General features: G+C 49.2%; 4 protein-coding genes across 4 annotated transcripts; 3 read left to right on the plus strand and 1 right to left on the minus strand.

Annotated features, from left to right (window-relative positions):
* Positions 1–571: 571 nt before the first annotated feature.
* Positions 572–1,879, minus strand: BBA_07979 (uncharacterized protein; the record flags this gene model as incomplete). The annotated part of the gene is made up of 1 exon (XM_008603076.1): positions 572–1,879. The coding sequence occupies one exon, from the start codon at positions 1,877–1,879 to the stop codon at positions 572–574; it is 1,308 nt and encodes a 435-aa protein (XP_008601298.1).
* Positions 1,880–4,310: 2,431 nt separating this feature from the next.
* On the plus strand, positions 4,311–6,906 carry BBA_07980 (dynamin GTPase; the record flags this gene model as incomplete). Its single annotated transcript, XM_008603077.1, has 3 exons — positions 4,311–6,161; positions 6,224–6,464; positions 6,512–6,906. The coding sequence occupies 3 exons, from the start codon at positions 4,311–4,313 to the stop codon at positions 6,904–6,906; spliced, it is 2,487 nt and encodes an 828-aa protein (XP_008601299.1).
* Positions 6,907–8,539: 1,633 nt separating this feature from the next.
* On the plus strand, positions 8,540–9,478 carry BBA_07981 (dual specificity phosphatase; the record flags this gene model as incomplete). The annotated part of the gene is made up of 1 exon (XM_008603078.1): positions 8,540–9,478. The coding sequence occupies one exon, from the start codon at positions 8,540–8,542 to the stop codon at positions 9,476–9,478; it is 939 nt and encodes a 312-aa protein (XP_008601300.1).
* Positions 9,479–9,881: 403 nt separating this feature from the next.
* On the plus strand, positions 9,882–11,177 carry BBA_07982 (uncharacterized protein; the record flags this gene model as incomplete). Its single annotated transcript, XM_008603079.1, has 1 exon — positions 9,882–11,177. One exon carries the CDS (start codon positions 9,882–9,884, stop codon positions 11,175–11,177), a length of 1,296 nt encoding a protein of 431 aa, XP_008601301.1.
* Positions 11,178–11,652: the final 475 nt, after the last annotated feature.

An 11,652-nucleotide genomic window follows, 5' to 3' on the forward strand; every position in this document is an offset into this window, starting at 1 on the left:
TAAATCAATTTTTATTATATTTATTATTTAGTATACCTATTAATTATATATTTTAAATTATAAGAGTTATAAGCTTAGAAGTCTTTCTAAGTAAGGCTATAAGTTCTACCAAAAATTACTATTAAGTCCTACACCTCTAAGTTTAAATGCTATCAAAACTATAAAAATAAGCTATATTTAGTAGCTATAGACTACTAGAGAGCTACCTAAAGCCTAAGAATAAGGCTTTAAACGAGCTAAATAAGAGGTAAAAGATATAAAATATTAGCTTAAAGATTGCTCTTTTCTAGGGTAGGAGATCCTAAAAGAGATAAAGGGTATATGATAATATAAGAGGGTATAGACACTATAAAGATATAGCACGTCCAATTTCTAAGTACATAGCTCGATAGTATAATACTTAACTTAGTATATCCTGTCTTTTATCTTCTATTCTTATGAGTTTTAATTTTTTTCCCCTCTATTTCTTAATAGCTTTTTTTGGTTATGATTTTTATCTATTTTAACTTTTCCTACTTTTAATATTTTTTTTCTCATTTTCCTAGCTCTTCCTTATTTTTTCTAACCAATCTTAAATATGTTTTCTATTCAAGTTCAGTATTTGTTGAGCAGTCTTGAAATGTATTGGTTTTCCTTGGTTTCTCAGTTCATCAACCCACTTTTGGCCGAGCAATCTTGCTTGATCGCTTGTCAAAGTTTTGATCGAAGCACCGCCAATGTCCTTTACCGCTTCGACTATTTCCTGGTCACTCCGCCCTATAACTCCCGCTAAGAGCAACGAATCTGTGATTGTCCCTGCAGTCGCAAGTATCACTGCCGGAATATCCCCTGTGAGGGCTGTGCCAATGATGCCCACTGCTTGCGCAACGATTTGCAGCAGCTTGATAAAGCTGAAGCGCGTCTCTTCATCCAGTTTGGAACATGTTAGGCACCACCTGGATCCTGAATGGCTACCGTCGCGGAAATTCCACAATCCAAGATCCCCAATATAGGTCGGCCTCCCAGGGCGATGCGGATAAAATGCTCCATTGTGTTTGCTTTGCTCCTGAAGAGGACCTCTGTCAGTAATCGATGTGCCCGCGACGTCCAGATAGCAGTCGGTGAATGCCTCGGCATCTTGCAGGCCCACGCAATATGACATGGCTAGCAGGTTGAAGTGTCTTATTCCGAATGTTTCGTCCATGTAAACAGGGTTTGTGCCTGCGTTCTGCCATGAATTCAACGTGTCCCGAAATGTTTGTCTTGAGGTTTTGAATGCTAGAAACTTTGCCTGATCGTTTGGCACGTCGATGTAGTCAAGGATGCCGACTGTCCTCAAACAAGGATACCACCATACCCCTGGATCTGGTGATTTTGTAGCCGATACAACAACAGAGGACATTTCCGATTTTGGCACGATGAAGAAAAAGTCGAACAGTTTTGTGTCCCAACCAGTCGCCGATAGATCTCCCCTGTTAATGTGCCATATCCATGAACCAATCTGAACAGTCAGTGTCCAGCCATCAGGGGCAACATCATCAAGTCCAACGAGAATGATGTCGTGTTTCTTCCTATCATACGTATGTTGAGGCCCGTGCCAATCGCTGCAATCTGAAACCACTTCTGCTATTCGATCAACGCAGCTGTTTGCCGGAAACTCGGCAATGTAGCTGTTTCTGAAATTTGGGAATCCATCATAGTGTGTATTTGTAGTTCTTTCAAGCAAATTGGCCAAGGTGTTGTTGTCGTAAGTCCTCGTAGTGATACCGAGTGAATTTTTCGAATTATCACGTATATAGCCAATTGCGTTTTGAGGAAAGCAGAGAAAAGCCAGTAAAAGCAAAGTGTCGAGAAAATCCATTGCTTGGAAGAAAAAGACTCTTTCATCAAGGTCAGACATGTTAAAGGACATATATAAATCAAGAAATTTGCTTCAACATACCGCAAACTGAAAGAGGTAGCGTGTCAGTATTTAATAGTGCCGCTTTGTTGGTAGAATTACGCCGCCGCAGTAAGGCCAAGTCTCAGAAATTTAGGCCTAGATTTGTTCACGACAAAGAGGCGTAGGATGGAGGAAACCAGGTGAAGACGTCGTCGACCGAGGCCGGCTTTATAGAACAAGCTCTCGAGATTTAGGCAAATCGTAGATCCCGAGTCGTCCAAACTCTCAACCTTATCGAGACGGGTGCGAGTAGCCTTGCCGATCGCCCCTCACTTTCTCCACCTACCGCCTCAACGGTCGAGCTCCGATAGGGAGCTGTCGTAGGCGGCCGCTTTTTACCACTGCTAGATGAACCATGTGGCCGAAAACAGTGCAGTGGTGTGGAAGAGGGCCATAGAACGCGTCGACTTGTGCTGCAAGTCGTCGGACACTTTGCCGATGATGGTGTCAGCGTTTTTGTACCTTTTCCCGGACGCGTCAGAAAATCATGCTGATCTTCCTGCGGTGCAAACCTTGTGCGGTTTTGGTGTGCGGGCGTTGGCGGAGGAGCGATGTGTGTACCAGGCGGCGTACCCATTGGGCCGGCAGCTTCTTGTTCCATCACAACATGTATGAAAACAGATGTAGTTGATATTAAACTTTGGCCGTGGCCAAGCTCTGGCGCCAGCCGTTGGCTTCGGGCTAGTTTGCCCTATGAAAACCAAACGGCGACGATTCAGCGTCCGGTGCCGCCCATGCCGCCCGGGGCATCTTTCAGGGGACGGCCGGCCCCGCGTCTGCCCCCCGCCCCCGCCGCGATTTTCGAAGCCTCGGGCGGCGCTGTCTCTTGGTTGTGAAACACACAGCATTGCTGAGCCTGCCGCCACTGGTATCGCTAATAGTCTCGGTGAGAATGCAATCATTGGCCCCCATGTCGGCGATGATATCAGGATGCTCTCGATAAACTGTGAGAGTACGCAAGTTTAGCATCTCGTAAATGTGTAAACCTTTGTCCGTTGTAACGGCGCCAAGATCCCATCAACAAGAATCCCTGTGACCTGTCGATGACCGTCCGCGGTGTTTGATCTTGTACACCTCAGGACCCCGCACATCAATAATTAGTTTCTCCGGTAGGTACCTCTTGAAGAAGCAGCTTTCTTCTACGCCATTTTATTACAGCATGGACATGTACAAGTACTTAGCTAGTGAGCCCTGTTGGCTGCAAAGCTACTGGGTGAAATAGAACAAAGTGAGGTGTAAATGGCAATCTTATTCTACACAGAGGCAAGGGTACTAGAGACAGAATGAAGCTGGCAGTACATTTCTCTGCCCTGTCCTCTGTTCGGACGCTGTCCTCTTTTCGGCCCGCGTCTGTGTGAGTAAAAACAGCAGATATTGCCACAAAGATGTCTACAAAGAGCCGCTTAGCAATGGCCAGTAGTGGCCAATTGTTGGTACAAGAAGTGGTGGGAACTTTTGTTTCTCAGTACTTTGGTTTGGCAATTCACAACCTGTGCACCCAACCGGGTGTGAACCGCGCTCAACCGTGAAAGGTTCTCGAGGCGCTAACAAAGCCACGGCCGTCTAATTCCTGGGTACTGTTCTGGAACTCCCTTCCAAAGCACGTCGCGTTGGATGGAAATTGACGGTATTCCTTGAAACCTTTTTGCGGCATATATTTTAGTATCCCATCGATAGACCGTTCGCGCGATAGGAGCTATGTTCCATGCAGGGACCGACACTTACACCACGCCGCACATCGTCGAAGCGTGCAGACGAGCAATATACAATACATGATGAGGAGACTTCGTTGCTAAAAAGTAGAGATGGGCAGAAGGACCACTACAAAGTATAGAGATGATATAGTTCTTCTATAGTCATTCGTGGTCTCATGTCGTAGTAATCCTCACCAAGCCCCAGATCGCAATGCAGTGGCTTACGAGTGCGATGGACTTTTTCATGTGCCATACTGCTTTAGCATGTAAACTTGTTGTAGAAGGGATTACAGGAAGGCACGCACAACAATGATGCGGTGACAGATTTATGCACTCCAAACCGCGAAAGTCTAGATGTCCTAGACCTGCGCTCAATTAAATTAGCTGTTTGCGCTGGGAGGCATCGGTTAGCTGCAGGCTGGCTTCCGCTGCAGCCCGCCCAGCAGCTACTGCCTTGCCGTCAATTTGACCTGACTAGCCAGTTAAAATAGATTCATAAATCCCGTTTTGTCTCACTTGTTTCCTCTTTCCCCAGCACGCGCTCTTTTGTTTGTGATTGCCAGCGCAGTGAATGCAGAGTGCAGGATGCTGCCTGGGTGGCTTGCGCCTACTTAACTCGGACTCCCCCGCACGATTGCGGAGGAAATCACAACCAACTTCTTTCATCTGCCACCCGTTCGTCAACAAGAGAAGCAATGAAGTCGCTTACGGCGCAGGGTCTGGAGCAGTTGTGCTCTGGAGAGCATCTTCACCTACTCAATGCCGTCGACTCGCTCCGCTCGCAAGGTGTCAGCCATTACATATCCTTGCCTCAGATTATTGTGTGCGGCGACCAGTCCTCTGGAAAAAGTTCAGTCTTGGAAAGCATCTCTGGCGTTTCTTTCCCGGTCAAAAGCAGCTTGTGCACTCGGTTCCCGACCGAGCTCATTCTTCGCAAGACTACTGTTTCCTCCATCAATGTCTCTATTGTGCCGCACCAATCTCGCAGCGAATCCGACAAGGAATCTCTTTCCAAGTTCCACGAGAACTTGCCAGACTGCCAAGACCTACCTGCGCTAATCGATAGCGCAAAGTCTGCCATGGGCGTGATGACAGTGGGCAAAGCGTTTTCTGGAGATATCCTGCGCATTGAAGTCAATGGCCCGGACCGCCCGCATCTCACCATTGTGGACTTGCCGGGACTCATTCATTCCGAAAACAAGCACCAGTCCGCATCAGACATTCAGCTCATCAACAATGTTGTACAGGGGTACATGAAAGAGCCCCGAAGCATTATCCTGGCTGTTGTATCAGCCAAAAATGACTACGCCAACCAGATTGTTCTGAAACTCGCCCGTGAAGCAGATCCTAGAGGGACGAGAACCCTAGGGGTCATCACCAAGCCAGACACGCTCATACCGGGATCTGGGAGCGAGCACATGTTTGTCTCTCTGGCGAGAAACCAAGATGTCGAGTTCCGCCTGGGCTGGCACGTATTGAGAAACCGCGACACCGAAGCGGAAAATTGGACATTTGACCAGCGCGATGCCGCAGAGCTTCAGTTTCTGTCATCAGGTGCCTGGGCAGGCCTTTCTTCAAAAGACTTGGGCATCAAGTCCTTGAGAGACCGATTGAGTGACGTCCTTGTGCGCCAGATTGTCTCTGAGCTCCCGAATCTCATTGAAGAAATCGGAGAATTGTCTGCTCAATGCCAAAAACGTCTTGACAAGCTCGGTCTACCACGAGAAACCATCTATGAACAGAGAATGTATCTCATCCAGATTAGTCAATCATTCCAAGCTATGCTTCGGGCTACGATTGATGGCACATACAACGACCCGTACTTTGGGGATGCCATGTCATCGAACGGCTATCACAAGCGCACCCGAGCCGTTGTTCAGAATCTCAATCGAGCCTTTGCAGAAGACATGGCCCGCAACGGTCAACGGTACAACGTCGTGGCCGACGGCAAGAATGCAGCCTCAGAGAGTAGCGAGCTATTGACTCGTGAGGAATACATTAAGAAAATAGTCTTGATCATCCAAAGAGGCCGAGGTAAAGAGCTGCCTGGCATGTTCAATCCCATGGTCGTCACAGAACTATTCAAGGAACTCTCATCGCCGTGGAGCAAGATTGCAGAAAGCCACATACAGAAAGTGTGGGAGGCGGTTCGCCTGTCGTTGAGCCATCTTGTAACGCACATTGCAGACACTACCACTGTCAAGGCAATCTTGACGCGTGTTTTTGAGCCCAAGTTGGATTTCTTGCGGAAAGCCTTATATGAGAAGCTGTCGGGGCTACTCAAGCCACATCAAAGCGGACATCCCATTACCTACAACCACTACTTTACGGCAACTCTACAGAACATTCGCCGGGAGCGCGAAAGGTCGAGAGTCATGGCGTTATTGACGGAAGAGTTTGGCCAAATTTCCATGTCGACGAAAACTTTTGTTAGCAGATCTATCGACTTCGAGGGATTTGTTGACCGACTCGTTCTTCCACAAGAGCCGGATATGGATCATTTCTCCGCCTGTGAGGCGCTAGACTTCTTAGATGCGTATTACAAGGTGAGATTTCTGCCACGCGTCTACAGCCATGCGCTCTTGCAGCTAACTTGTCTTGTGTCAAGGTTGCCCTGAAGCGCTTCGTCGATGACGTTGCGGTTGAAGTTATTGAGGCTTGTCTTTTGGAAAAGCTCAGCGATATTATGGACCCGAGCTCCATCTTTATGATGAGCGAGGCTGAAGTTGCTGGCATCGCGGCGGAGACGGAAGAGAGTCGGGCAGCCCGCGAAGAACTGAAGACTAAGTTGAAGATACTCAAAGGCGGAGATGAAACTTGCAAGAAATTTGCGGCGCTCTATTTTAACGGTAGGGCTTATGCCTGGCTCATTAAAAACGTCGCTCACATTTTCTAGTTCTGGGCAATGCCGTGAGCGATACGAGTAACACGGTCGATCGATCTAGTGATACTGGAGACGAGGGGCCCGCAACAGATCCAACGGCAGCAACTCATAGCGATGGAGAATCTGTCTGTGAGGCTGCTCCCGAGGCCGCCTCATCCATGAATCATGTCTTGGAGGAACCGATGACTGAGCCGGCTCCTGAGCCGATACCTTCTATGGTTGACGATACTGCATGGCCTACCAGTAGTAAAATGTCAAAGAAGGCAAAACTTAAAAGAATGAGGGAGAAGAGGAAGGCATCGTCTGAAGAGACTGCACCTGAGCCTGACGCTGAGCCTGACGAGAGGCCTGAAGAGCAGTCTGCAGAGGCAACTCCAAATCCTTACGGCTGTTCCTGGTCCAGATGAAAGTGTAGGGTCAACATTGATCTTACGTGCCCAGATATTTTGAAAATCGAATGCCTTCTAGAACCAATTTCCATGATCCGTATGTTATTACTCTTGCTGCCATTAGGAGAGAGATGAAGCGCATCTGTGAAAGACTCTGAGTCCTTGCTAAAATGAAGAGTGTTTTTCAGAGTAAGCTGCGTAAGCTACGCAAGCGCCGTCAGGTGGTGCCTCGACAACGTCTTCAACAGGGTCAACTTGGACAATGAGACATTCTGCCAGAAATTCTACAATCATGTTGTGGTGCGCCTTGAACAAGATTTGGGATACTTAAATCAAGAGATGTAAGGTATGATTTCTGTAAAATCGTACATGTTGCCTAAAACGGAAACAGTTGGAATGGGGGCGGGGGCTAGGCGCGCTACGAGTGGACCTACGAGAGAAGTAGACGGTAGTACTTGGAGCGCCTAGGCTACTTATCAAGGCTACTGAGAAGGGTTTAGATGGGGCTAGATAAAGATCTAGGCTAGCTCGCTAATCTCTTCAAATCATACACTCTCTGAAAGGAAATAGAAGGAAATTGCCAAGGAAGGTATATATGATTTACAAACGCTTCCGATTTTTTGCGGCGCCGGGTGAGGCGGACTACTAGCACCCTTTTGCACAGAAAGTCACGTCATGACTCGATAGATCCCACCACAACTATGTACCGAAGCTTCTGACTGAGCAGCGCTAGGGGTCCGTGTGGGGGGAGGCTGCCACCGGGCTGGCAAGTGCTTGTTACTTAACTGCAGATTATCATCTTTGCACCATGCCCGTAATAGCAATCATGGGCCTCAATTGTTTATACTTTACAGGGTCCTTTGAAGGAATATGTAATTAGTCACCTAGTTAGATACTTATAGCGAGGGACACGTCTCATCATCATGGAACTCCCCCTACGCGATAAACAATACAGCAACAACAACAACAACAACAACAACAACAACAACAACAACAACAACAAGAATAACAACAACGGAACAGCCAGGGGAAATATAGGGGCATGGGGGCTGGTGTACCTTACTCCTTCCGTCCTTTCTACCGCGTGGGCAATAGGAGGACTGTGAATAGAGATGACTACATTCGTAGCAGCAATTCCAGAAGAATCCTGAAGCGGCTGCAAACAGGCAAGAATAGCTTCAAGCACGCAAAGAATACAACCCCGAAATTCTCCCTCTCTTTTATCAAGCCGCTGGCCCTTACGCCTAAATATGTAGGTATCTCTGGTCATTGGCAACTTCGTGGTGGGGTTCGGTTGTCTAGCGCGGGGCAAGCCACACTTGGCTAGTCACTTTGCATGTACGAAGCAGCAAAGGAACACTCGTAACAAACATGGCGCCCTGCTGACTCCTTCACTTCATACAGCCGTGCTCTCGCTGCTCAACATTTCATCAACATCCTTCACTTTATCATTCGATAGCCATGCGCGCTGCTGGCGATCGCAAATTTCTCATTTAAGATTACTTTTTCTCCCGACATCATCACACAGTCAAACATATTATAGGTAGTACACTGCCCACCCCGGGCGGGCATATCACACTTTATACGGCCGCCTAACGTCTGTTAGCTCTCGAGCATCTTTTCCCATCACAGCTCCCACTCCGGCCGTACAATGCAAAACGCAGGACTCTCGGCACCCTCGGCCATTCAACGGTCCACGACGCCATCGGCGCCCTACTCTCGCCGTCCACCAAGTCCCCCCTACATTCCCATCCCGCATGCACCGCGCCACGAGGCGGGCCAGTACGCCTATACTGTTGCGCCCTGCGAGGCAAACCTCGCCGCCAGCCGCCTCACCCGCGAGCAGCTCTTCATCATCACGCGCGGCAAAGCCCAGACCGCTACCGACATGGCCGCCACCTGGACCTACGAACAACGCCGCGAGGCCCAGCAGATACTCGACTACATGTGCATCGGCCCCACGAGCATCGCCCGCGACGAAACGTACCTCAGGAACAATAACATCTCCCTTGTGGTGATTGTTCGCGACGCCAGAATGAGCGACACTCGCCTGCTGGGTGTGGACAAGGCCTGCGATGCCTGCAACATCTCTCCCTACTATGTCAACATCGGGGACCTTTTTGACCTCATCCGAACTCTGCCCGAAATCTTTTACATTTTCAACATGCACATGATCGGCGTGCACACCCAAACGCGAGACGCCGCGACCGGTGAAGCTCGCGTCGGAAATATCCTTGTCACCTGCGATTCGGGCAACGATCGGTCCGCTGCCGTTGTCGCAGCCTACATCATGGCCGTGTACGGAGCGTCAATGGCAAAAGCGGTGCAGTTTGTCAGTATACAGCGCTTCTGCTGCACGTTTGACGAAGACGTGAAACGCATACTGCAGACCTGGGAGGATCTGCTGCGTGCTCAGGCAGCCGTCTCGGCTAACCAAGTTGCTACGCAATACACAGTCCAGCCAAAAAAGAATAAACGCTGCGTCGACGACATGGTAGATGCTGACATGGATCTAGAGGACCTTTTAAACTCGGACAGGGAGCGATTCATGGAAAGGAAGGCTTTTGCGCCCTTTGTGGACATGGAATGATGCAGTGATTGCCTTTTGCTTTTCTGAATCTTTAGTTTTTCTGCATGGCATGGCGTTTTCGGGTCGTTCTCTTCTGTGGCTACTTTTGCATCGGTCACTGTCGAGTGTACTTTTACATAACCATAGGTGGAATAGGGTCAACTCTTACATGGCTTGTATCATACCTCTCTCAATAGATGCGCATTTTTTCAACGCCCGGTGTAAGATAGCTCACCCGAGTGCCGCCGATGGCAGGTGTGCAGGAACATGCACCTCGGCAGTTTCGTTTGCTGCCAGCTGCGCGCTATTGTAACCGCGCCACCACGCATTTGCAGCAATTAAAACGGCGACTCCTTGGAAATGGATTCAGTCTTAATGTCCTCATCCTCTAATTGAATCCTCAGTTGCTGCAGCTGGCATTGAAATGGAGCAAGGCATCATTGATTGGACAGCATTTCTGGAAGACGACGACGACACCTGGTTTCTTCCCGACCCGCCTCCTGCAGGCGCAGAACTCATCGATGCGCCGCTTCCCTACCTTGGAAGCGATTCGAGCTGCGCTGAAATGCCAGAGTGTTCAGCGGATTGCTTCTGGGGTCGCTCCAACTTCAACCGCCCATTCACAGGGTTTGAGGAGCGTGTGGCAGCTCTTGGTCACTTTGGCATGGGATTTCCAGAGGGCCATCTCCCGGACACCGTCCCGGGAACGTTTATAGGAACAGAGATTGAGTACGGGCGGTCCGCTTTGGTTCTCGATGATGGCATTTTGGATATGGGCCGAAGCCGAGACAGCAGCGACGACTGCACCCGCGATGACCGCGCCGGGATCTTACCCGACAACGAGAGCCAAATCGAGCTATCAATAGGAGCACTGAAAAAATTAGACGCTGTGCAGAAAGAGCCCGACTTATCAGAATTTGCAATTCCTGAGACCGGCCAGGATGCCAGGCCTGCGCCGGCGTCAAGCAAAAAAGACTCTGTGGGCGGTGAATCCGTTATTGATGTGGACAGGATGGATCATGCGCTATCAAATGCCGTTGCCTGCCCTCATAAAATCGCTGATGGCGAATGCCTTGGATATCAAGGTACCTCCGCTCAAGATGTCGAGAAACATTCAGGTTATATTCCTGAGGAGAGAGATGACTGGGTTCCAGAACCTGTAGTCGAGATGAAACGCGGACTGAAAAAGTATCAGCGCAAGAGGAAGATGCACCAAAGCTCCGAGTTTGTCGGGCCAGATCAATACGATAGCGATTCTGACTATACACCGGAACCTCGCCAGAAGAAACGTGCCCGGATCACCACTGCACCAGCTCGCAAAGTGCAGAGCGCCGTGGCAAAGAAGCCCAACGTGTGGTTTGCAAAAGGCCGCGCCAAACCGCTGAAAAAAGCCACTCTGACTGAAAAGGTCGACAAGGGGACTGCGGTCGACTACGCGCCCGTAGCCAACAAGGCCCAATTCGCCGCCTCTGCGAAGCGGGCTCGATTTGCCCTCGAAGCCACTACGATCCGCCAGCAGTCGGGTATTTCGGACGAGGACGCCGAGAATGCGCCGTATACGTTTGAGCAACTGTACAAGGAGTTTCAGAGGGCGAAGCAACGTACCATTGTCAAGGGTAGCAACCGAAACATGCAACAGGTCATTTTTGCGGACAGAGCTGTCGACGCCGAGTTTGCAGAGTTTGCAGTAGCTGCAGAGGTAATCATTCGCGTTGGATAGCGACTCGAGCGATTCCGATTGATCAATACTTGGTATGGGCGTATTTGGCTGCTTTATAAAATGGATGGCTATTTAGTTTAAAAGGCAGAGGTCATGTCACACCAGATGAGCGGCTACTGATTTGGCGATCTGCGATATCCGAGAAGGTGCAACAATTGGGGAGAAGCATTAGCAGCGCATGACTTTGGGATTATTACGGTAATTTATTCTTTCTTAATATCAAAAACTTGGCGTTATCCAATCTTTGACATTTGCCGACCCTGGCTGAATGAGCACCGTTTGACAGGCGGGCAACGAAGCAACCGTGTGTATCGGGCAAGTTGCCATGCAACCACAATCGCAATGCTTCCAAAAGGTCCAAGAGCAGATAGCTATGCTTTAAAGGGCCGAGGGAGGTGTTGTGTGCCTCCTCAAAACGTACTACCTTGGAGGTGGCTACCGATAACTTGCAGCATGAAGACCGTATTTGTGGCTG

The sequence above is a fragment of the Beauveria bassiana genome (assembly GCF_000280675.1).
Source record: "Beauveria bassiana ARSEF 2860 unplaced genomic scaffold BBA_S00030, whole genome shotgun sequence".
NCBI classification, from domain to species: Eukaryota; Fungi; Ascomycota; class Sordariomycetes; order Hypocreales; family Cordycipitaceae; genus Beauveria; species Beauveria bassiana.